At 45.0% G+C, this 26,157-nt stretch overlaps 1 protein-coding gene across 1 annotated transcript in view; it reads left to right on the top strand.

The window, feature by feature from the left end:
* The window catches only part of LOC129813133 (cysteine-rich protein 2-like), a 30,864-nt gene extending 20,152 nt beyond the window's left edge, over positions 1-10,712 (top strand). The window contains exons 2-8 of the mRNA XM_055865340.1: positions 1,262-1,356; positions 4,516-4,573; positions 4,819-4,950; positions 7,482-7,550; positions 7,758-7,852; positions 8,387-8,444; positions 8,922-10,712. Coding sequence (XP_055721315.1) covers positions 1,262-1,356; positions 4,516-4,573; positions 4,819-4,950; positions 7,482-7,550; positions 7,758-7,852; positions 8,387-8,444; positions 8,922-8,989 — 575 coding nt within the window. The 3' untranslated portion in view covers positions 8,990-10,712. The remainder of the gene's footprint in view (positions 1-1,261; positions 1,357-4,515; positions 4,574-4,818; positions 4,951-7,481; positions 7,551-7,757; positions 7,853-8,386; positions 8,445-8,921) is intronic.
* Positions 10,713-26,157: the final 15,445 nt, after the last annotated feature.

The following is a 26,157-nucleotide window of genomic DNA, read 5'->3' as shown; positions in this document are numbered from 1 at the left end:
CAGCAGCATCGTATTTGGTGCACTTCAAGCACGCTCAGGATCATAATACCCACTTCTCTAATTGCCTAATAGACTACCAAATAGGAATCAGTGGAACACAGAAAATCATTATACTAACTACAGTGTAAAGCACTGAGGAGCTCCATTCTCCCTCTAGTGTCATGTACTGAAGAGGAGAGACAGTTACAATGGGTTATACAGAGGTATATAAAGACCTTAAGAAGACTACAGTTACAATGGGTTATACAGAGGTATATAAAGACCTTAAGAAGACTACAGTTACAATGGGTTATACAGAGGTATATAAAGACCTTAAGAAGACTACAGTTACAATGGGTTATACAGAGGTATATAAAGACCTTAAGAAGACTACAGTTACAATGGGTTATACAGAGGTATATAAAGACCTTAAGAAGACTACAGTTACAATGGGTTATACAGAGGTATATAAAGACCTTAAGAAGACTACAGTTACAATGGGTTATACAGAGGTATATAAAGACCTTAAGAAGACTACAGTTACAATGGGTTATACAGAGGTATATAAAGACCTTAAGAAGACTACAGTTACAATGGGTTATACAGAGGTATATAAAGACCTTAAGAAGACTACAGTTACAATGGGTTATACAGAGGTATATAAAGACCTTAAGACAACAGTTACAATAGGTTATACAGAGGTATATAAAGACCTTAAGAAGACTACAGTTACAATGGGTTATACAGAGGTATATAAAGACCTTAAGAAGACTACAGTTACAATGGGTTATACAGAGGTATATAAAGACCTTAAGAAGACAGAGAAGGAAGTGAAGTTGTTGATTTCAATGAAAGGAGGAAATGCTGCTTTACTCAGATGTTTTCTCTAATAATCTTCTTCCCCTGCCCTTTCCCTATCTCTCTCTCTCTCTCTATCCCTTCTCTGTCTATCTCTCTCCTCTCTCTCTTTCTCCTTTCTTTCTCTGTCTCTCTCTTTCTCCTTTCTTTCTCTGTCTATCTCTGTCTCTCCTCTCTCTCTTTCTCTGTCTCTCTCTCTTTCTCCTTTCTTTCTCTGTCTATCTCTCTCTCTCCTTTCTCTCTCTCTCTCTCCTTTCTCTCTCTCTCTCTTTCTCCTTTCTCTCTCTCTCCTTACTCTCTCTCTCCTTACTCTCTCTCTCCTTTCTCTCCTTCTCTCTCTTCTTTCTCTCTCTTCTTTCTCTCTCTCTCTCTTCTCTCTCTCTCTTCTCTCTCTCTCTCTCTTTGTCTCTCTTTCTCTCTCTAGCTGAAAAGGTGTCGTCACTGGGGAAGGACTGGCATAAGTTCTGTCTGAAGTGTGGCCGCTGTAACAAAACCCTGAACGCAGGAGGACATGCTGAGGTGAGTGATGAACAATGACATCAACTTCTGTGGGTCTGTAGGCTCACACACACACAATCAGTCTCTATACAGATGTAGGATCTTCATTTGAGCCAGTTTGTTACAGAAGGAAAATAATCCGGCAGCAACGGGAAATGTGAATTATTATGTGGATACATGTTGATACATATTTCATGGAAAATCAAGTCTGAAATTTCAAAGTGGAAATGACCAATTTTAAGATGCAACATCTGTAGATCTAGCTGGTATAGCTTAGTGGTAAAACCCCATGTTTTTATTTAACTAGGCAAGTCAGTTAAGAACAAATTCTTATTTACAATGACGGCGTACACCGGATGACGCTGGGCCAATCATGTGCCGCGCTATGGAGCTCCCAATCGTGGCCGGTTGTGATACAGCCTAGATTCGAGACAGCGTGTCTGTAGTGACGCCTCTAGCACTGTGATGCAGTGCATCTCTCTCACGCTCACACTCACCCTCACACACTCACCCTCACACATCCAGATGGATCAGCAGCTCTCAGAATATCACTGAACCATTACCATCACTGTATATAGTCCAACAGTTTAGCCTACAGCTGTACACTGTAGATTTGCGGCCCATGTCCTTGCTGAAGGTGAGCTGTTTGTCCAGTCACTTTAGGACCTAGCCAGCCAGCCCATAGAAATAACAGGATAACATATTGTAAAACGGTTCTATTTTACTCCGTTAGACAGCCAATCTAGTTTCTATCTCCATGTCTGTGTGTTATAGTCAATATACTGTATATCCCCTCCAGTCCTCTCATATCTCCTCCACACATGCTGTTACTGTACCTCACTGTGAAACTACACTGTCCCTGGGCCTGGATCAGAACAGAACAGGAATAGTGGACATTTCCTCCTGTGTGAAACAGCACTGTCCCTGGGCCTGGATCAGAACAGAACAGGAATAGTGGACATTTCCTCCTGTGTGAAACAGCACTGTCCCTGGATCAGAAAAGAACAGGAAGAAATGGGAATTCTGCATCTTTTTTACGACACAAACTCAATTTCCCTGGGTTGTTTCCTCTCTAAATGATTACATCATACATGTTAAATGTCCTCTCTCCGTCCTCGCCACAATTTCCCTCCAGACCCCAGTAGTAAATTAGCCTGGTCCCAGATCGGTTTGTGCTGTATAACCAACTGCAATACAGCACAAACACATCTGTGACCAGGCTATAACCAATTCCTGTACAGCACAAACGCATCAGTGACCAGGCTATAACCAACTCCAATACAGCACAAACACATCTGTGACCAGGCTATAACCAACTCCAATACAGCAGAAACACATCTGTGACCAGGCTATAACCAACTCCTGTACAGCACAAACACATCTGTGACCAGGCTATAACCATCTCCAATACAGCACAAACACATCTGTGACCAGGCTATAACCATCTCCAATACAGCACAAACACATCTGTGACCAGGCTATAACCAACTCCAATACAGCACAAACACATCTGTGACCAGGCTATAACCAACTCCTGTACAGCACAAACACATCTGTGACCAGGCTATAACCAACTCCTGTACAGCACAAACACATCTGTGACCAGGCTATAACCAACTCCAATACAGCACAAACACATCTGTGACCAGGCTATAACCAACTCCTGTACAGCACAAACACTGTGACCAGGCTAGTATCTGTGACCAGGCTAGTAATGGATGCTGCCAGACCTGGCCTGGGTTGTTTAATCTCTATATATTACATGTCTTCTAGTCCGTCCTCTCCATGAACAGACAGCAGATTCCACACACACACACAGGGATTACATGTCCTCTAGTCCGTCCTCTCCATGAACAGACAGCAGATTCCACACACACACACAGGGATTACATGTCCTCTAGTCCGTCCTCTCCATGAACAGACAGCAGATTCCACACACACACACAGGGATTACATGTCCTCTAGTCCGTCCTCTCCATGAACAGACAGCAGATTCCACACACACACACAGGGATTACATGTCCTCTAGTCCGTCCTCTCCATGAACAGACAGCAGATTCCACACACACACACAGGGATTACATGTCCTCTAGTCCGTCCTCTCCATGAACAGACAGCAGATTCCACACACACACACAGGGATTACATGTCCTCTAGTCCGTCCTCTCCATGAACAGACAGCAGATTCCACACACACAGTGATTACATGTTAAATGTCCTCTAGTCCGTCCTCTCCAAGGACAGCATGTCCCAAATCCGCCCTGCGGCCCTAGACTGCATTGACATGGTGTTAACCTGGCCGTGGTGTGAAAAGCCTGTAGTTTATCATCATGGAAACTGAAGGGCGGGTTCATAGATGGGGGGTTATTGGTGTACTATAACGCTATAAGACGACAAGGACTGTAGCCAGTGATATATGCTGTGAAGAGAACACTTCCAGGCCCAGTAAATCACATATCTCCTGTGAGGAGATCCCTCTTACATCCTCTCGCCTCCTCCTCAACTGTATTGGAGGAGAGTATCCAAGGTCCCTCCCTCCCCTCGAACCTCCTCCAATCCATTTTGCGAAAGCGGCGAGGTGAGAAATGGAGGAGTGGAGGAAAGATGAATTAGGACTGGACTGGATGTCTGCTCTCTGGTCTAGACCCTGATGATCCTCCTACTGGCTGGCTGGCCTAGGCCACTCTGTTGTTACATCACCACGGTCTCCTCTTCTGGACGATGGTCTGGTATCTGTCCCATGCCCTGATCCCTCTGCTGCCTGTCCAGTCTGTTACATGTTACACCACTGACAACTGTTACATGACCACCAATCTGTAATCCTCCAACCAAAACCATTCTCCTGAACAGGACCCGGATGTGAGGCTTTTGGTTTGATCCACACTTTCCATTCTACCATGTCTGTGTGTTGTATCTACACCATATGTCCAAACGTCGTTGTAACCAGGAGACCAGTACTGTTGATTTATCAGACTCTCTTTCTCAGGAGGCTGTGGTGCTTTTTATCTCTGTCTCAGCCCCTCTCTCCCACACACACAATCCAATAACATTTTTTTCCCAAAAATGCATGAGTCTGGCTAGAAAAGGGAAATTGCCAAGTAATGGTTGTTAGTCTTGTGTTTTAGACTTGTTATTTCCTCCCTGTCTGTCATTCTCCTCTTCTTTATTCCCTTTACACAGCACGATGGGAAGCCCTTCTGCCACAAACCATGCTATGCTGCCCTCTTCGGACCAAAAGGTGCAATACACTTGTATGTCTGTCCAAAGCCCAGTTGTTAAAACTATCTGAAGATCTTCAAACTGACTTCCTGATAACCTCCAGCTTGATTGTACTGTTTTAGAAACACACTGTTGTGTAGTAATCAGATGGGCTGAACCACAGCCATATGTTACGATTGTTAAATGTTTGGAAATATGTTATATGAAATAATAGGTATCATATACATGTGGCTCTGGGCTGAACCTGACCTATGACCTCTATAGGTGTAAACATTGGTGGAGCAGGGTCCTATGTGTATGAAGCCCCCCTCAACAATAGCCCGACCCCTACTGACGTGGACGCCCCCCCCAAACCTGAGGAGAAGGCGGCATTGGCACCCAGGGCTCCTGTCAAAGGTATATGCTACGTGTGCACGTTCTTTCACACATGTTTACATGTGTCCACGTGTGTAAGTGATGACGTGGAAGTAGCTGCCTTTATTAGAAAGGATTAGCAGACTCTGTGTTACCCTGCTATACAGACCCTGCTATACAGACCCTGCTATACAGACCCTGCTATACAGACCCTGCTATACAGACCCTGCTATACAGGCCCTGCTAACATCAGGCTAACAACAGGTTAACACCAGGGGAAAGGCTAACATCAGGCTAACAACAGGTTAACACCAGGGGAAAGGCTAACATCAGGCTAACAACAGGTTAACACCAGGGGAAAGGCTAACATCAGGCTAACAACAGGTTAACACCAGGGGAAAGGCTAACATCAGGCTAACAACAGGTTCACTCCAGGGGAAAGGCTAACATCAGGCTAACAACAGGTTAACACCAGGGGAAAGGCTAACATCAGGCTAACAACAGGTTCACTCCAGGGGAAAGGCTAACATCAGGCTAACATCAGGATAACACCAGGGGAAAGGCTAACATCAGGATAACACCAGTGGAAAGGCTAACATCAGGCTCACTCCAGGGGAAAGGCTAACATCAGGCTAACAACAGGTTAACACCAGGGGAAAGGCTAACATCAGGCTAACACCAGGCTAACAGCAGGGGAAAGGCTAACATCAGGCTAACAACAGGTTCACTCCAGCGGAAAGGCTAACATCAGGCTAACAACAGGTTCACTCCAGGGGAAAGGCTAACATCAGGCTAACAACAGGTTAACACCAGGGGAAAGGCTAACATCAGGCTAACAACAGGTTCACACCAGGGGAAAGGCTAACATCAGGCTAACAACAGGTTAACACCAGGGGAAAGGCTAACATCAGGCTAACAACAGGTTCACTCCAGGGGAAAGGCTAACATCAGGCTAACAACAGGTTAACACCAGGGGAAAGGCTAACATCAGGCTAACAACAGGTTCACTCCAGGGGAAAGGCTAACAACAGGTTAACACCAGGGGAAAGGCTAACATCAGGATAACACCAGTGGAAAGGCTAACATCAGGCTCACTCCAGGGGAAAGGCTAACATCAGGCTAACAACAGGTTAACACCAGGGGAAAGGCTAACACCAGGCTAACAGCAGGGGAAAGGCTAACATCAGGCTAACAACAGGTTCACTCCAGCGGAAAGGCTAACATCAGGCTAACAACAGGTTCACTCCAGCGGAAAGGCTAACATCAGGCTAACAACAGGTTAACACCAGGGGGAAGGCTAACATCAGGCTAACAACAGGTTCACTCCAGGGGAAAGGCTAACATCAGGCTAACAACAGGTTAACACCAGGGGAAAGGATAACATCAGGCTAACAACAGGTTCACTCCAGGGGAAAGGCTAACATCAGGCTAACAACAGGTTAACACCAGGGGAAAGGCTAACATCAGGCTAACAACAGGTTAACACCAGGGGAAAGGCTAACATCAGGCTAACAACAGGTTAACACCAGGGGAAAGGCTAACATCAGGCTAACAACAGGTTCACTCCAGGGGAAAGGCTAACATCAGGCTAACAACAGGTTAACACCAGGGGAAAGGCTAACATCAGGCTAACAGCAGGGGAAAGGCTAACATCAGGCTAACAACAGGTTCACTCCAGCGGAAAGGCTAACATCAGGCTAACAACAGGTTCACTCCAGCGGAAAGGCTAACATCAGGCTAACAACAGGTTAACACCAGGGGGAAGGCTAACATCAGGCTAACAACAGGTTCACTCCAGGGGAAAGGCTAACATCAGGCTAACAACAGGTTAACACCAGGGGAAAGGATAACATCAGGCTAACAACAGGTTCACTCCAGGGGAAAGGCTAACATCAGGCTAACAACAGGTTAACACCAGGGGAAAGGCTAACATCAGGCTAACAACAGGTTAACACCAGGGGAAAGGCTAACATCAGGCTAACAACAGGTTAACACCAGGGGAAAGGCTAACATCAGGCTAACAACAGGTTCACTCCAGGGGAAAGGCTAACATCAGGCTAACAACAGGTTAACACCAGGGGAAAGGCTAACATCAGGCTAACAACAGGTTCACTCCAGGGGAAAGGCTAACAACAGGTTAACACCAGGCTCACTCCAGGGGAAAGGCTAACATCAGGCTAACAACAGGTTAACACCAGGGGAAAGGCTAACATCAGGCTAACAACAGGTTAACACCAGGGGAAAGGCTAACATCAGGCTAACAACAGGTTAACACCAGGGGAAAGGCTAACATCAGGCTAACAACAGGTTCACTCCAGGGGAAAGGCTAACATCAGGCTAACAACAGGTTAACACCAGGGGAAAGGCTAACATCAGGCTAACAACAGGTTAACACCAGGGGAAAGGCTAACATCAGGCTAACAACAGGTTCACTCCAGGGGAAAGGCTAACAACAGGTTAACACCAGGCTCACTCCAGGGAGGGTCACAGGGTAGTTTATTTAGCTGTTAACACTGGGTTTTTGCACCGTTGCAGGCCATAGGCCATACTACTGTGTTTGTGTGTGTGTACAGCTTCCAGCATCACTACCTTCTCTGGTGAGGCCAACCTGTGTCCCAGGTGTAACAAGAAGGTCTACTTTGGTACGTAGCCATTATATTACATACTATTAAGTACCTATCACACACTACCAGGGTGAGAATTATCTGTTGTCCAGATGCCATAGTATAGTGTGCTCCTGTGTGTCATTCTGTTGAATTACGTTTGAAACATATCCGAGGCACCTGCTGAAGCAACCCTGAGATGAATGCATCTCATTTCTAAGGTGTGTGTGTGTGTGTGTGTGACAGCTGAGAAGGTGACTTCCCTGGGGAAGGACTGGCATCGGCCCTGTCTCCGCTGTGAGAGGTGCAGCAAGACCCTGGCCGCCGGCAGCCATGCAGAGGTAGGAGAGATAGAGGGATGGATAGGGTGGGAGGTGATGGAGAAAGAAGGGATGGGGTGAAAGGGGTGTTTAAACAGGAAGGGGCCAGCTATTCAAAGACAATCACAGTGTTCAAAGGAGTTAGCCTGAACAAGGCCCTGACTGCACAGAATCACTGATCTACAAATAAGCTTGCATCCTAAATAACTAATCATTAATAATATCAGGGAATCTACACAACACCTTGTTAAGGCTGGTCTTCTTGAATGCACCTAAATAGGATTTTTTTATTTTACTAGGCAAGTCTGTTAAGAACAAATTCTTATTTTCAATGACAGCCTAGGAACAGTGGGTTAACTGCCTTGTTCAGGGGCAGAACGACAGATGTTTACCTTGTCAGCTCGGGGATTCAATCTTGCAACTTTTCGGTTACTAGTCCAACGCTCTAACCACTAGGCTACCTGTCGCTTGATAAATGTGTTCTAATATGGATATCCTCAATGAATACATGGTATGGTCACATTTTCATGTGTAGGTTTTATATTTTTATTACAGCATGATGGCCAGCCATACTGCCACAAGCCATGCTATGCTTGTCTCTTTGGACCCAAAGGTAGGTGTGTCGCTTGTCTTCTTTATTCAACCACCAGGTGGTGCTGTTGTCTGACCTGTATTAGCTCTGCTGTAACAGTAGTTATGCAGTGTAGAATTGCTTTTTTAAAGAACCCACTCATATTGCTCTTCCGACACAAAAGTGATGCAACTTACTCAGACTGTTTCAAAACCACCAACTGAAAATAAATGATTTGTTATACTGCAATACATTTTCCGCATGTGATCCTGCCTACATTTACATTTAAGTCATTTAGCAGACGCTCTTATCCAGAGCGACTTACAAGTTGGTGCATTCACCTTATGATATCCAGTGGAACAACCACTTTACAATAGTGCATCTAAATCTTTTAAGGGGGGGTTAGAAGGATTACTTTATCCAGACGTCTGAAAATGTATGCACTCACTACTGTAAGTCGCTCTGGATAAGATCGCCTGCTAAATGACTCAAATGTAAAATGTGTTCTTGTCTCTCCAGGGGTGAACACTGGTGGTGTAGGCAGCTACATCTACGAAAAGGATGTCAGCACAGAGGCCCAGCCCTGAGCTGCTGCTGTCTGCCCCGTCCAGTCCCCAGCCTCCGAGACCAACCTGACTTCTCCAATACTACTACCACAAACCAACAGTGTTATTATCACTAGGCTTGCCTCTATAAGCAGCCCAGAGACCTGAGACCCTGCCACTAGCCTCTATTTCCTCCCCTCCAACCCCTGAAACCTGGCTATGCCCACCTCAGCCTCCTAGCACAGCGACCTTCTAAATTACTTTTTATTTACACTTAATTAAAAAATATATATATTTATTGAAAACAATTTAACCCTGAGTGGGTCCGTAGTAAAAACAAAAGCACCACATTAGTGTATGTGTATGCCATTCTCTCCCCCCCACTAAAGCATAAGGGCCAAGAAGCCCATTCTTCACTTTAATGAGTTCATGATCAGTTTATGTAATGTTTATGTATATTTATGAGCGTGGATATATACGTGTTACAACTCCACATAAAATTTAACTTTAAGAACTGCCATAAAACACATTTTATTTTCATTTTATTTCTCTTTAAGTACCCTTAACGGGACAGTTCAGCATAGATCCGTTGAGGGGGAGTTTAGAGACCAGGTGAAAAGTTTTTTAAATAATCCTTTTCTGTAAACATAACACATTTTAGGCTTTCCTCCGAGTAGTGATACATGGTGTTTTTAAAGGAAGGTGCTGCGTTGTCACGGTAACATGCTGACAGGCCAGGGGTAGGGATCTTTCTCACCTGGGAGAGAGGGAGTAGTCTGGCTGCAGGTGCAGATGGTGCTGATCAGGACAGGAGCACTACTTTAACCATTAATCTTAACAGCAGGAATGTAAAGACCCAGATTTATACTGTTTTGGCCGTCCAACTACATTCCTGATCAAATGGATGATATTAAAAAGTCTGTCTGTGGGGTTCTGGTTTCAGAAAGAGTCTGGATGATGTTAAGATATGTTATTTTAGGGTGGTGGGTTTTTGAGGGTAGCCTGGTTCCAGATTCCTGTTTTTCCAATGGATACAATAGGAGTTTGCTATACAGAACAAACACATCTGGACCCAGGCTATTCTGAGGGTCCTGTTACTGGTTTGGCAGGGTAAATTGTGTATGTACAGTACTGTATAGAGTTCAGGCATGGAATTCTTTTTAAATTGGTTTGATTGACACAGGATGTATTTATTGATTGGTTAAGAATATACCAGTAAAATTGCATAAGGAAATTGCATTGTACTACAGCTACCCTTATGGGACAAATGAAGGAAGGAAAGATGAGGTAACATAAGCTGTTCAGTGACGAAACATAAACTTGTAGAATATAGACCATCTAAAAGCTGTACAATTCTATATGGTCAAAATGTTAGTGTAGTGAGGAACCCTGACGTATTCCCCACATTACTATGAGCTGAAGTATTATAGTTGGAAGTAGCCTATAGAACCTTTTGTGTGTCTGAAATAGCACCTTGTTCCCTACATAGTGGCCTGGTCAAAAGGTTTCAACTACAGGGTATAGGGTCTGATTTTGGACACACAGAGTAACTGGCAGACACTGCAGACAAAGCATTCTGTTAGAATGTGCCTTAGTATTATATATAATATGACTTATTGATTATGATGATCAGTCATCTGTTTTGTGTAGTAAGGCTTTAAAACACTCGCTGTTTGTAAAGACAATTGAAAATGGCTGCACTTCTTCACTCCTGTTGCTTCTGTCTTTTGAACCCATGAATTAAACTTTTTATCTATACGTTTGATCTTATCTCCTGTGGTTTGACCTGTGTGTGAGCCATTCTATATACATATTTACATTATATATATGTGTGTGTGCATGGCTGTGGTTTGTCCCAGGCTGACCTCATAACCCATGTGGTTTTCTCTACAGTCCTCAATAAACATGTGTCATGGGATTCCTTCTACTGTTGACAGCATGTGTTTTAAAATACTAGGTTCTGAGTCAAATACTTAAAGGCTGAAGAACACACATAAACACATACAGTAAACACTCAAAATGGGTACTTATGCAAAACCGTTATCAATATTAACATGATAACTTATTAATAGTTGTTTGCTTGCCTGTATCATGTAACCCAGAGCCGTAGATCAAATGTATTTATATAGCCCTTCTTACATCAGCTGATATCTCAAAGTGCTGTACAGAAACCCAGCCTAAAACCCCAAACAGCAAGCAATGCAGGTGTAGAAGCACCAGATATGACTGGTGTAACCCATGCAGTCAATACAACAGACCTTGTAGCTCACAGTCATAATAATAACCTTGGGCCGACCCCACCCTGTTGTCTGAGCTGAGCTCAACCCATCCTAACTCTATTCACTACAAGGCCAACCCTGCCTCTTTATAATGCACACCATTATGAATGTCTTGTGGGCTGTTTGTTGGGTGGTTGTCACAATACACACAGACACACACAGATACACACAGCCGATTCACTGCTCTATTACCACAGAAATCCGTTTCTGTCTGTCAATAAAAGAAAGATACACTGAGTATACAAAACATTAAGAACTCTTTCCATGACAGACTGACCAGGTGAATCCAGGTGAAAGCTATGATCCCTTATTGTTGACACCTATCCACTTCAATCAGTGTAGATGAAGGGGAGGAGACCTGGTTAAAGACAGATTTTTAAGCCTTGAGACAATTGAGACATGGATTGTGTATGTCTGCCATTCAGAGGATATATGGGCAAGACAAAAGATTTAAGTGCCTTTGAACGGGGTATGGTAGTAGCTGCCATGCACACCGGTTTGTGTCAAGAGCTGAAATGCTGCTGGGTTTTTCACACTCAACAATTTCCCATTTGTATCAAGAATGGTCCACCACCCAATGGACATCCAGCCAACTTGACACAACTGTGGGAAGCATTGGAGTCAACATGGGCCAGCATCCCTGTGGAACGCTTTAGACTCCTTGTAGAGTCCATGCCCCGACAAATTGAGGCTGTTCTGAGGACAAAAGGTGTTTCTAATGTTTTGTACGCTCAGTGAATATCCCTCTCCCTGTGAAGACTGTCAAAAATAACAATGTGTATTTTATGGGCATGTTATGTTTGTGTTATTGTGTGTAAGGTTTACTGACTTAGTATGCATTGGCTGGGCTGGTTGTGATGATTTACAGCCATAATGTTTTTAGTTATAAATTAACACTAATAACCCATTTTCAAGCCAAGACACACAGACACCGACACACACAGAGAACCGCAGGATATTCCCAGACATGAAGTCAGAGAGCCAGGCTCAAGCCGAGTGTGTGAGGGCAGGGGAGCTCTGTCTGTCTGTCTGTCCGCACTGAGGTGTACACTATGTAAGGTTTGGCCATCTGGTCCAGAACAATCCACCACAGGGCAGGGTTTCTGTTTGAGTAGCTACATTCCTAGTTAGCAACATAATGATATTAACTACAGAATATAGAGAGGGATGTAAATGTGTTTAAATATCATGTTATTTTGCTAGTCCAACTAGCAAATTGCTTTCTTTTTTTTTTTTTTTAATTGCTTATTAATAAGGAGGTCCTCATTAAAACCTACAGGAGCCTGACAGGGTTCAAATAGTATCTGTTTTCTTTTCAAAATACTTTGAACATTTGAATTGAGCCTGCCTGGAATGGCAGATGGGCGAGACTATTCTGTTGGCAAAGCTTTTTTTTTATCAAGCGCTGCTTAACCATGTTGAAGGAAAACGTATCCTATTTGACCCCAGGTCTGGAGTGTAGTTTGTATAGCTTGTGTTAGCCAGGCTATAGTCTGGTGAAGACAGGAAGTCTTACAGCCTACCAGGCTCATCATCATGCTGCTGCATCCTGGAGCCAGAGTAGTTAAGGAGTGCTGCTGGCTGCCTGACAGAGTGATGAATCCCTCAGAGTGGAGTAGTTAAGGAGTGCTGCTGGCTGCCTGACAGAGTGATGAATCCCTCAGAGTGGAGTAGTTAAGGAGTGCTGTTGGCTGCCTGACAGAGTGATGAATCCCTCAGAGTGGAGTAGTTAAGGAGTGCTGTTGGCTGCCTGACAGAGAGATGAATCCCTCAGAGTGGAGTAGTTAAGGAGTGCTGTTGGCTGCCTGACAGAGGGATGAATCCCTCAGAGTGGAGTAGTTAAGGAGTGCTGCTGGCTGCCTGACAGAGGGATGAATCCCTCAGAGTGGAGTAGTTAAGGAGTGCTGCTGGCTGCCTGACAGAGAGATGAACCCCTCAGAGTGGAGTAGTTAAGGAGTGCTGCTGGCTGCCTGACAGAGAGATGAATCCCTCAGAGTGGAGTAGTTAAGGAGTGCTGCTGGCTGCCTGACAGAGTGATGAATCCCTCAGAGTGGAGTAGTTAAGGAGTGCTGCTGGCTGCCTGACAGAGTGATGAATCCCTCAGAGTGGAGTAGTTAAGGAGTGCTGCTGGCTGCCTGACAGAGTGATGAATCCCTCAGAGTGGAGTAGTTAAGGAGTGCTGCTGGCTGCCTGACAGAGTGATGAATCCCTCAGAGTGGAGTAGTTAAGGAGTGCTGCTGGCTGCCTGACAGAGTGATGAATCCCTCAGAGTGGAGTAGTTAAGGAGTGCTGCTGGCTGCCTGACAGAGTGATGAATCCCTCAGAGTGGAGTAGTTAAGGAGTGCTGCTGGCTGTCTGACACAGTGCTTATGGCAGCTGACACAGTGCTTATGGCAGCTGACACAGTCCTCTTCTCTGTACTTCATCCTTATTAGCAATAACAGCAGGCCCTATTTATACACATCTGCTGAAGTGTGTTGTGCTCCATCTAGATGCATCTAACAGCTAGAATCATCACCAGGCCTGCCCTGTTGAGGGAGGGAGGGAGGGAGGGAGGGAGGGAGGGAGGAGAGGTGTGGGAATATCTGAAACTGCCATGCATATTCAATTACTGAAACCAGGTCCAGTTTTGACTGTAACCGCCAATCCTCTCATCCATCCCTGCAACACAAGCTTTGCAAAACCACACAAACACACGCACGCACGCACGCACACACACACACACACACACACACACACACACACTCATCCCTCCAATGCGGGCCTGGAGAATCCACAGTGAATGAATGGATCACTGTTGAAGACAGTCTGTCTTTACACACAATTTACACGTTAAAGATATCTCATAGTTCAAAGTTCAAGCAAAGCACTTTCTGAGTTGCGATTCCACAAGACACTCAATTATTTATTGTTTAACATGAGGTTTGAACGGGTTCCGGAAGTGGTGTAGTCAGTGTTCTGTGAGAAACGTGATTTAACACCAAGCATGCATGTACAGTCCAGATGGAGAGATAATTATTATTCCTCCTGGGAAATGCAGCCTCTGTACAGAAATGGACCATCATTGCAATTTTAAGTAGGATGTCCAAGTGACATAGTAGCTGCATAGTACCTGGTATTGCAGTCATTAGATACATCTGTTCCATAAGCTGTCACTGCAATTGCATACTGTACAGAGGGAAAATTACCATACAGTTTATTTTCTCAGAGCCAAGGCTTGGACAAACTGACAACATTATACATAAAAGACTCAATTATGGTACCCACAATTGAGTCTTTATATTTAATGTCTGTGAAGTGGAAAAAGTGCAAATAAATCATGGTTAGAGTCAGTACTGTAATGGGTCTTTATTTCTCCACTTCAGAAGTTGGCTGGAGAGAGTGAAAAGCATAGGGTTGCTTTCCTGTACATCTACTACACACTGTGACATCAGAGCAGCACTTCAGTTACCAGACGCTACAACTAGAGAGCCTGGAAACTCTGAGTGACATGCAACACATATTGTATGAAACTCTGAGTGATATGCAACACATACTGTATGAAACTCTGAGTGATATGCAACACATACTGTATGGAACTCTGAGTGACATGCAACACATACTGTATGGAACTCTGAGTGACATGCAACACATACTGTATGAAACTCTGAGTGACATGCAACACATACTGTATGAACCTCTGAGTGACATGCAACACATACTGTATGGAACTCTGAGTGATATGCAACACATACTGTATGGAACTCTGAGTGACATGCAACACATACTGTATGAAACTCTGAGTGATATGCAACACATATTGTATGAACCTCTGAGTGATATGCAACACATACTGTATGAAACTCTGAGTGATATGCAACACATACTGTATGAAACTCTGAGTGACATGCAACACATACTGTATGAACCTCTGAGTGATATGCAACACATACTGTATGAAACTCTGAGTGATATGCAACACATACTGTATGGAACTCTGAGTGACATGCAACACATACTGTATGAACCTCTGAGTGACATGCAACACATACTGTATGAAACTCTGAGTGACATGCAACACATACTGTATGAAACTCTGAGTGACATGCAACACATACTGTATGAAACTCTGAGTGATATGCAACACATACTGTATGGAACTCTGAGTGACATGCAACACATACTGTATGGAACTCTGAGTGACATGCAACACATACTGTATGGAACTCTGAGTGACATGCAACACATACTGTATGAAACTCTGAGTGATATGCAACACATATTGTATGAACCTCTGAGTGATATGCAACACATACTGTATGAAACTCTGAGTGATATGCAACACATACTGTATGAAACTCTGAGTGACATGCAACACATACTGTATGAACCTCTGAGTGATATGCAACACATACTGTATGAAACTCTGAGTGATATGCAACACATACTGTATGGAACTCTGAGTGACATGCAACACATACTGTATGAACCTCTGAGTGACATGCAACACATACTGTATGAAACTCTGAGTGACATGCAACACATACTGTATGAAACTCTGAGTGATATGCATCACATACTGTATGAACCTCTGAGTGATATGCAACACATACTGTATGAAACTCTGAGTGATATGCAACACATACTGTATGGAACTCTGAGTGACATGCAACACATACTGTATGAAACTCTGAGTGATATGCAACACATACTGTATGAAACTCTGAGTGACATGCAACACATACTGTATGAAACTCTGAGTGATATGCATCACATACTGTATGAACCTCTGAGTGACATGCAACACATACTGTATGAAACTCTGAGTGATATGCATCACATACTGTATGAACCTCTGAGTGATATGCAACACATACTGTATGAACCTCACTAACAACTCCAAAATGATTTACAACTCAAATAAATAGTCTTGCAGTAAAGAGATGCTGGGAAAGGTGTGTGTGTGTGTGTGTGTGTGTGTGTGTGTGTGTGTGTGTGTGTGTGTGTGTGTGTGTGTGTGTGTGTGTGTGTGTGTGTGTGTGTGTGTGTGTGTGTGTGTGTGTGTGTGTGTGTTTATTTTTTTATTACAGAGCCTTTAGAATTGGCCAGGTCCACTTATTTTATGTGAATTCCATGTGTGTCGGATACCATCTTAAAGAATTCTGTGGAATGCTGGAGGAAAGAAAATAAACTTCCTTTATTTTCGATGGTATTGTGTTTTCCCTGTTAATGTCTGTTTTACTGAGGGGATTTTTTTTTAAATATCCTGCCATAAAACAGTAAAGTTAAAAAACACAGCCTCTGAGACTTAATCAACCTTCTGTTGTAATCTTGCTGAGTTGTGGAGTTCAGGGGGCCTAGAGCTCTTTCAGCAGCTGGCTCTGATGCCCTCTCACTAGAACAATGCCATAGCACATAGGATGGCAATAGACAATGATGGTAGAACAGTAGGCTTCTTAGCAAGTAATCCAAACAGATGTTTGTTGCCCCACACACCACCTCACTCTACACACAATAGAGACGCCTTACATGTGATTTCCACTTTGAATACTCATCTGCATTTCTGTATATTATCCAGTATGGGTCTACAGTATACACTGAGTGCACAAAACATTAGGAACATCTTCCTAATATTGAGTTGCACCCCTTTTGCCTTCAGAACAGACTCAGTTTGTCAGGGCATGGACTCTACAAGTTGTCGAAAGGGTTCCACAGGGATGCCGGCCCATGTTGACTCCAATGCTTCCCACAGTTGTGTCAAGTTGCGTGGATTTCCTTTGGGTGGAGGACCATTCTAGATACACACGGGAAACGGTGAGCATGAAAAACTCAGCAGCGTTGCAGCTCTTGACCCAAACCGGTGTGCCTGGCACCTACTACCATACCATGTTCAAAGTCACTTAAATATTTGGTCTTGCCAATTCATCCTCTGAATGGCACACATACACAATCCATGCCTCAATTGTCTCATGGCTTTAAAAAGTATTATTTAACCTGTCTCCTCCCCTTCATCTACACTGATTGCTAGCTATTCTAGCTATTCCCTCCGCAAGACAATCAAACAAGCTAAGCGTCAGTATAGAGACAAAGTAGAGTCGCAATTCAACGGCTCAGACACGAGACGTATGTGGCAGGGTCTACAGTCAATCACGGATTACAAAAAGAAAACCAGCCCCGTCGCGGACACAAATGTCTTGCTCCCAGACAAAATAAACAACTTCTTTGCCCGCTTTGAGGACAATACAGTGCCACTGACATGGTCCGCTACCAAAACCTGCGGGCTCTCCTTCACTGCAGCCAACGTGAGTAAAACATTTAAATGTGTTAACCCTCGCATCCTAGCCGCGTTCTCAGAGCATGCGCAGACCAGCTGGCTGGTGTGTTCACGGACATATTCAATCAATCCTTAACCCAGTCTGCTGTTCCCACATGCTTCAAGGGGGCCACCATTGTTCCTGTTCCCAAGAAAGCTAAGGTAACTGAGCTAAACGACTATCGCCCCATAGCACTCACTTCCGTCATCATGAAGTGCTTTGAGTCAAGGATCATATCACCTCCACCCTAGACCCACTCCAATTTGCTTACTGCCCCAATAGGTCCACAGACGATGCAATCGCAATAACACCGCACACTGCCCTAACCCATCTGGACAAAAGGAATACCTATGTAAGAATGCTGTTCATCAACTACAGCTCAGCATTTAACACCATAGTACCCTCCAAACTCTTCATTAAGCTCGAGACCCTGGGTCTCGACCCCGCCCTGTGCAACTGGGTACTGGACTTCCTGACGGGCCGCCCCCAGGTGGTGAGGGTAGGAAACAACATCTCCACCCCGCTGATCCTCAACACTGGGGCCCCACAAGGGTGCATTCTCAGCCCTCTCCTTTACTCCCTGTTCACCTATGACTGCGTGGCCATGCACACCTCCAACTCAATCATCAAGTTTGCAGATGACACTACAGTGGTAGGCTTGATTACCAACAACGATGAGACGGCCTACAGGGAGGAGGTGAGGGCCCTCGGAGTGTGGTGTCAGGAAAATAACCTCACACTCAACGTCAACAAAACAAAGGAGATGATCGTGGACTTCAGGAAACAGCAGAGGGAGCACCCCCCTATCCACATCGACGGGACAGTAGTGGAGAAGGTGGAAAGTTTTAAGTTCCTCGGCGTACACATCACGGACAAACTGAAACGGTCCACCCACAAAGACAGGGTGGTGAAGAAGGCGCAACAGAGCTTTTTCAACCTCAGGAGGCTGAAGAAATTTGGCTTGTCACCAAAAACCCTCACAGCTTTTACAGATGCACAGTCAGGAGCATCCTGTCGGGCTGTATCACCGTCTGGTACAGCAACTGCTCCGCCCACAACCGCAAGGCTCTCCAGAGGGTAGTGAGGTCTGCACAACGCATCACCGGGGGCAAACTAGGACACCTACACCACCCGATGTCACAGGAAGGCCATAAAGATCATTTAGGACAACAACCACCCGAGCCACTGCCTGTTCACCCCGCTATCATCCAGAAGGCCAGGTCAGTACAGGTGCATCAAAGCAGGGACTGAGAGACTGAAAAACAGCTTCTATCTCAAGGCCATCAGACTGTTAAACAGCCATCACTAACATTGACTGGCTGCTGCCAACATACAGACTCAAATCTCTAGCCACTTTAATAATTCAAAATTGGATGTAATAAATGTATCACTAGTCACTTAAACAATGCCACTTTATATAATGTTTATATACCCTGCATTACTCATCTCATATGTATATACTGTACTCTATACCATCTACTGCATCTTGCCTATGCCGTTCAGCCATCACTCATTGATATATTCTTATGTACATATTCTTAATCATTCCTTTACACTTGTGTGTATAAGTTAGCTGTTGTGAAATTGTTTGATTACTTGTTAGATATTACTGCATTGTCGGAACTAGAAGCACAAGCATTTCACTACACTCGCATTAACATCTGCTAACCATGTGTATGTGACCAATAAAATTTGATTTTGATTTGATTTGATTGAAGTGGATGTAACAAGTGACATCAATAAGGGATCATAGCTTTCACCTCGATTCACCTGGTCAGTCTGTCATGGAATAGCAGGTGTTCTTAATGTTTTGTACACTCAGTGAATAAGTAGGGTTGGTGGTGAGACATTTCATCATTCTACCAATTTCCCCAATACCAGTTTTAGTACTTTCGTTCCTTCATGTATCACACCTTTGCTATTAGGGTTGTGATTCATGCTGAATCAGCAGCTTGTTGTTGGATTATTACTCTGACTTGCCTCCAGAGTTGTTGCACACAGCTCACAACATGAACCATCTGATTCTAATGTAGTGCACTACTTTTATCATGACTCAGGATATGACCCAGCTGTAGACACAGGAGGCAGATAGTTTGGTTCTCAGAATAGTTATTATAACAAAGGGCAGGCAGAGGTTTGTAACCCAAGGCAGAGTCAATCAGGGACAGAATGTCAGGCAGGGTCAGAATGGCAGGCAGGGTCAATCAGGGACAGGCAGGATCAGGCAGAAAGGTCAGAACCGGAAAGACTAGACCACAAACACGAGAAACACTCTGGTAAGACCTGACAAAACAAGACGAAATGGCAACAGACAAACAGAAAATACAAGTATTAATACACAGGGGATAATGTGGAAAAATAGGAGACACCTGGTGGAGGGTGGAGACCAGCACAAGACAGGTGAAACAGATCAGGGTGTGACAACTTTGATCAGGGTCCATAGAAAGTAGTGCCCTATATAGGGAATACAAGGAATAGGGTGCCATCTGGGACACGGTTCTGATTCTAGACTATAGGAACACTACAGTTTTCACTTCCAGAGCACCACGTCAAATGAGTGTCACCATGACTACCATGGTGGCAGTTAAAGCACGACTGCCCCTTAAAAGCAACTTACTTTGAAAACAGCTTATGTGACATCAATAAGAGTCAGAAGCATGTATTCTATTGTCACAATTTACTACGTGTAAATAGGATCATTTTGGTCATAAAGTCAGTCTCGCTCTCATCCAAAAGTGAAATTTGCAAGATGATAGGAAGATATGGCATATCCTGGAATGAAGTGTTTATTTCAATCCTACAGTCATGCCCACAAATAATCAATTCGGAGCTCAACTGCACCCAATCCGATCGTAATGCCTATGGTACATTTTGTTTGACATTCAATATCTATATGGGGCTAGTTAGGGACCATCAGTAAATTACACAATGTACATGTGACAATATTTTATAATCTATAACCAACTATAAATTGTAGAAATGCATATACAGCTAAAAGATGTGCAACATTAAAACATTGTCCCATTTACATATTATAATTTAATGATGGTCCCTAACTAGCCCCAGAGATAGGCTATCCAGTGTCAAACCAATTTTGCCAAGTTGCACAACAGCCTGGCTGTAGCTAATTGGTGAAAGAAGTTAGAGGACTTCAAGACACAAGACCTGGTTAGACTATTTCATGTTATCTAGAAAGGTGAGTGACTAACTGTTTTGGCAGAGTGAATGTACAAATGCTTCCCATATGCGAATGCACGCACAAGAAACACCCACACTGTGAAAGCACGCACAAGAGACACCCACACTGTGAAAGCATGCACAAGAGACACCCACACTGTGAATGTACGCACAAGAGACACCCACACTGCGAATGTACGCACAAGAGACACCCACACTGTGAAAGCACGCACAAGAGACACCCACACTGCGAATGTACGCACAAGAGACACCCACACTGTGACTGCACGCACAAGAGACACCCACACTGCGAATGTACGCACAAGAGACACCCACACTGCGAATGTACGCACAAGAGACACCCACACTGCGAATGTACGCACAAGAGACACCCACACTGCGAATGCACGCACAAGAGACACCCACACTGTGAAAGCACGCACAAGAGACACCCACACTGTGAAAGCATGCACAAGAGACACCCACACTGTGAAAGCATGCACAAGAGACACCCACACTGTGAAAGCACGCACAAGAGACACCCACACTGTGAAAGCATGCACAAGAGACACCCACACTGTGAAAGCATGCACAAGAGACACCCACACTGTGAAAGCACGCACAAGAGACACCCACACTGCGAATGTACGCACAAGAGACACCCACACTGCGACTGCACGCACAAGAGACACCCACACTGCGAATGTACGCACAAGAGACACCCACACTGCGAATGTACGCACAAGAGACACCCACACTGCGAATGCACGCACAAGAGACACCCACACTGTGAAAGCACGCACAAGAGACACCCACACTGTGAAAGCATGCACAAGAGACACCCACACTGTGAAAGCATGCACAAGAGACACCCACACTGCGAATGTACGCACAAGAGACACCCACACTGCGACTGCACGCACAAGAGACACCCACACTGCGAATGTACGCACAAGAGACACCCACACTGCGAATGTACGCACAAGAGACACCCACACTGCGAATGTACGCACAAGAGACACCCACACTGTGAATGCACGCACAAGAGACACCCACACTACGACTGCATGCACAAGAGACACCCACACTGCGAATGTACGCACAAGAGACACCCACACTGTGAATGTACGCACAAGAGACACCCACACTGTGAATGTACGCACAAGAGACACCCACACTGTGAATGTACGCACAAGAGACACCCACACTGCGAATGTACGCACAAGAGACACCCACACTGCGACTGCACGCACAAGAGACACCCACACTGCGAATGTACGCACAAGAGACACCCACACTGCGAATGTACGCACAAGAGACACCCACACTGCGAATGTACGCACAAGAGACACCCACACTGTGAAAGCACGCACAAGAGACACCCACACTGTGAAAGCACGCACAAGAGACACCCACACTGCGAAAGCATGCACAAGAGACACCCACACTGTGAATGTACGCACAAGAGACACCCACACTGCGAATGCACGCACAAGAGACACCCACACTGTGAAAGCACGCACAAGAGACACCCACACTGCGACTGCACGCACAAGAGACACCCACACTGTGAAAGTACGCACAAGAGACACCCACACTGCGACTGCACGCACAAGAGACACCCACACTGTGAAAGCATGCACAAGAGACACCCACACTGTGAATGTACGCACAAGAGACACCCACACTGTGAATGTACGCATAAGAGACACCCACACTGCGAATGTACGCACAAGAGACACCCACACTGTGAAAGTACGCACAAGAGACACCCACACTGCGACTGCACGCACAAGAGACACCCACACTGTGAAAGCACGCACAAGAGACACCCACACTGTGAAAGCATGCACAAGAGACACCCACACTGTGAAAGCACGCACAAGAGACACCCACACTGTGAAAGCATGCACAAGAGACACCCACACTGTGAAAGCATGCACAAGAGACACCCACACTGTGAAAGCATGCACAAGAGACACCCACACTGTGAAAGCACGCACAAGAGACACCCACACTGCGACTGCACGCACAAGAGACACCCACACTGTGAATGTACGCACAAGAGACACCCACACTGCGAATGCACGCACAAGAGACACCCACACTGTGAATGTACGCACAAGAGACACCCACACTGCGAATGTACGCACAAGAGACACCCACACTGCGACTGCACGCACAAGAGACACCCACACTGTGAAAGCATGCACAAGAGACACCCACACTGTGAATGTACGCACAAGAGACACCCACACTGCGAATGCACGCACAAGAGACACCCACACTGTGAAAGCATGCACAAGAGACACCCACACTGTGAATGTACGCACAAGAGACACCCACACTGTGAATGTACGCACAAGAGACACCCACACTGTGAAAGCATGCACAAGAGACACCCACACTGTGAATGTACGCACAAGAGACACCCACACTGCGAATGCACGCACAAGAGACACCCACACTGTGAAAGCATGCACAAGAGACACCCACACTGTGAATGTACGCACAAGAGACACCCACACTGTGAATGCACGCACAAGAGACACCCACACTGTGAAAGCATGCACAAGAGAAACCCACATTAAAACATCCCCCCAAGACAACTCTCATGGCTGCTGCGTTTCTTAATGATCAAGCGGTCATTAAGAAATGCATCAGCCATGACTGAAGCCAAACAAGAGTTGTCTTGGGGGGATTCGCATGTGGGAAGCATTTGTACATTCACTCTGCCAAAACAGTACGCAGTTACAGTTACAGAAAAACAAGGCCAAATCAGGAAGTTCATCCCACCTTTAAGGTCTGTCCTTCTAGTGTTAAAAGATAATTGTCATGAAGAGAGAGAAAGAGAGAGAACACAATCTTCTGCCGTGAAATTGCAGAACAAAAAAAATCATTTTCTCGGACCCTGTAAAAAAAACAGAATACTGACCCACATTTTTTTATGTTGATGTATTTCTTAGATTTTTCTGTGCTACCCCCTTTCTGCTTCTGTTGTCCCCCTTTCTAGCCCCCTCACAGATAGATGTTGTCCCCCATTCTAGCCCCCTAACAGATAGATGTTGTCCCCCTTTCTAGCCCCCTCACAGATAGATGTTATCCCCCATTCTAGCCCCCTCACAGATAGATGTTGTCCCCCATTCTTCCGAAAGTGTTTAGAAAGAACTATTGTGTCTTTTGTTATCCTGTGGAACTTGACAAGTTATTTTGACATGGTTGGCACTGAGCGTGTAAGTATGTAAAAAAAAATATATTCCAACCACAACTGAAGTCAATTTGTATATTTTCTCTCTGAGTGTGCTATGCATGGAATTTGTATATGTACTTTATATTCTCTTTTTATTCTAGTTGTCAGTTAGGGGAATATTACAGATAAGAAAAGAGTTGGGAGATAAATTCACTTTTCACAGATGCTATTACTGATCACCCCCCTCCTCGCTCTGTGGCCTCATCAGTTGGGCATACCACCCTGTCTGTGGTATGGCTTGGTGGACTTCTGTGTGACAGTGAAGGTCTTTGTTCAAAGAGGAATGCGCGTTGGTTGGAGGGAGAGAGAGAGAGAGAGAGAGAGAGAGAGAGAGAGAGAGAGAGAGAGGAAGAGGGGATCAGGGAGAGAGAGGTGTCTGGGTTGTCAGGTGGCTGTTGGGTCTTGTTTTTGTCTATTACCGTGGTAACAGTGGGCGGTGGGTCGGCCCTGTGACAGCGGAGGGGAGGGAGCGAGGTTAGTGAGGTGGCTGCCAGCCAGTTGCTGGGTGACGGAGAGCGGATGGGCGGCTGGTCGTAAACTCGGAGCTGAAGGCAATGTCCTCGGAACAGGGTGTGGCAGCGGAAGCCACAAAGGTCACGAAGAAGGATCTGGCCTTCCCTTCTTCCCTGCCCTTCTGGCCTTCCCTTCAGGCCTGCCCTTCTGGCCTTCCCTTCTGGCCTTCCCTTCTGGGCTGCCCTTCTGGCCTTCCCTTCTGGCCTTCCCTTCTGGCCTGCCCTTCTGGCCTTCCCTTCTGGCCTTCCCTTCTGGCCATGGGATAGTTTGGGAAAAATCCTAGACCCTCCTTTCCCTTCATCTCCCTTTAGGACTCTAGAATAGCCTGGCCTCCCTTGCTCACTCCACTCCCTCCATCTCTCCCGCACTCTCTTACATCCCTCCCTCCCTCAATCCCTCCCTCCCCTAACCTCCCTCCCTTCAAGACGGGTCCAGCTGTTTAGTGGACAGAGTGGGTGGGTGTGAGAAGGAGTAAAGGGATGTGTCCCCTGAATCATATCTCTAAGAGTGGATGGGGCTGTCCAAGGGAAGTGGATAGGGACTTATTCAGAAGGATAATGTCATACTGTTTGTATCGTGGAAGTGGATAGGGACTTATTCAGAAGGATAATGTCAATGTTTGTATCGTGGAAGTGAATAGGGACTTATTCAGAAGGATAATGTCATAATGTTTGTATCGTGGAAGTGGATAGGGACTTATTCAGAAGGATAATGTCATACTGTTTGTATCGTGGAAGTGGATAGGGACTTATTCAGAAGGATAATGTCATACTGTTTGTATCGTGGAAGTGGATAGGGACTTATTCAGAAGGATAATGTGATACTGTTTGTATCGTGGAAGTGGATAGGGACTTATTCAGAAGGATAATGTCATACTGTTTGTATCGTGGAAGTGGCTAGGGACTTATTCAGAAGGATAATGTCAATGTTTGTATCGTGGAAGTGGATAGGGACTTATTCAGAAGGATAATGTCATAATATTGATCTATGTTGCTGTCATTAGCAAAAATGTTAACTTTAGTTTATGTGTGAGGTTACAAAGCCACGGTAGACTACAGAGAGGATGACAGTTTCAAGAGTCCATCCTCATCAATAGCTGGAATTTTAATCCAAGTAGATTACCCATGTATTTACTGCAATGTTGAAGGAAAGCTTTCTATTCCTGCTCACATACATAATTCTGTGTCCAGATCCTAATCGAATTAGATTACTGATTGAGTTAGTGATTGTGCCAACTGCCAAGGAATGTGGACAATAAGTCTTATCTATGGCTGGCCTGATGCCGATGTGATGTCTTCTGTTTTTCTTCTTGCAGATATGAACACAGCGGAAATAGTGAACACAGTGGACATAATGGACACAGTGGACACAGTGGACACAGTGGAAATAGTGGACATAGTGGACATAGTGAACACAGTGGAAATAGTGGACATAGTGGACACAGTGGAAATAGTGGACACAGTGGAAATAGTGAACACAGTGGAAATAGTGGACACAGTGGAAATAGTGGACACAGTGGACATAATGGACACAGTGGAAATAGTGGACACAGTGGACATAATGGACACAGTGGAAATAGTGGACACAGTGGAAATAGTGAACACAGTGGAAATAGTGGACACAGTGGACATAATGGACACAGTGTACACAGTGGAAATAGTGGACACAGTGGACACAGTGGACACAGTGGAAATAGTG

The sequence above is a fragment of the Salvelinus fontinalis genome, chromosome 16, assembly GCF_029448725.1.
Source record: "Salvelinus fontinalis isolate EN_2023a chromosome 16, ASM2944872v1, whole genome shotgun sequence".
NCBI classification, from domain to species: domain Eukaryota; kingdom Metazoa; phylum Chordata; class Actinopteri; order Salmoniformes; family Salmonidae; genus Salvelinus; species Salvelinus fontinalis.
This window is presented reverse-complemented; position numbering and strand designations above follow the sequence as displayed.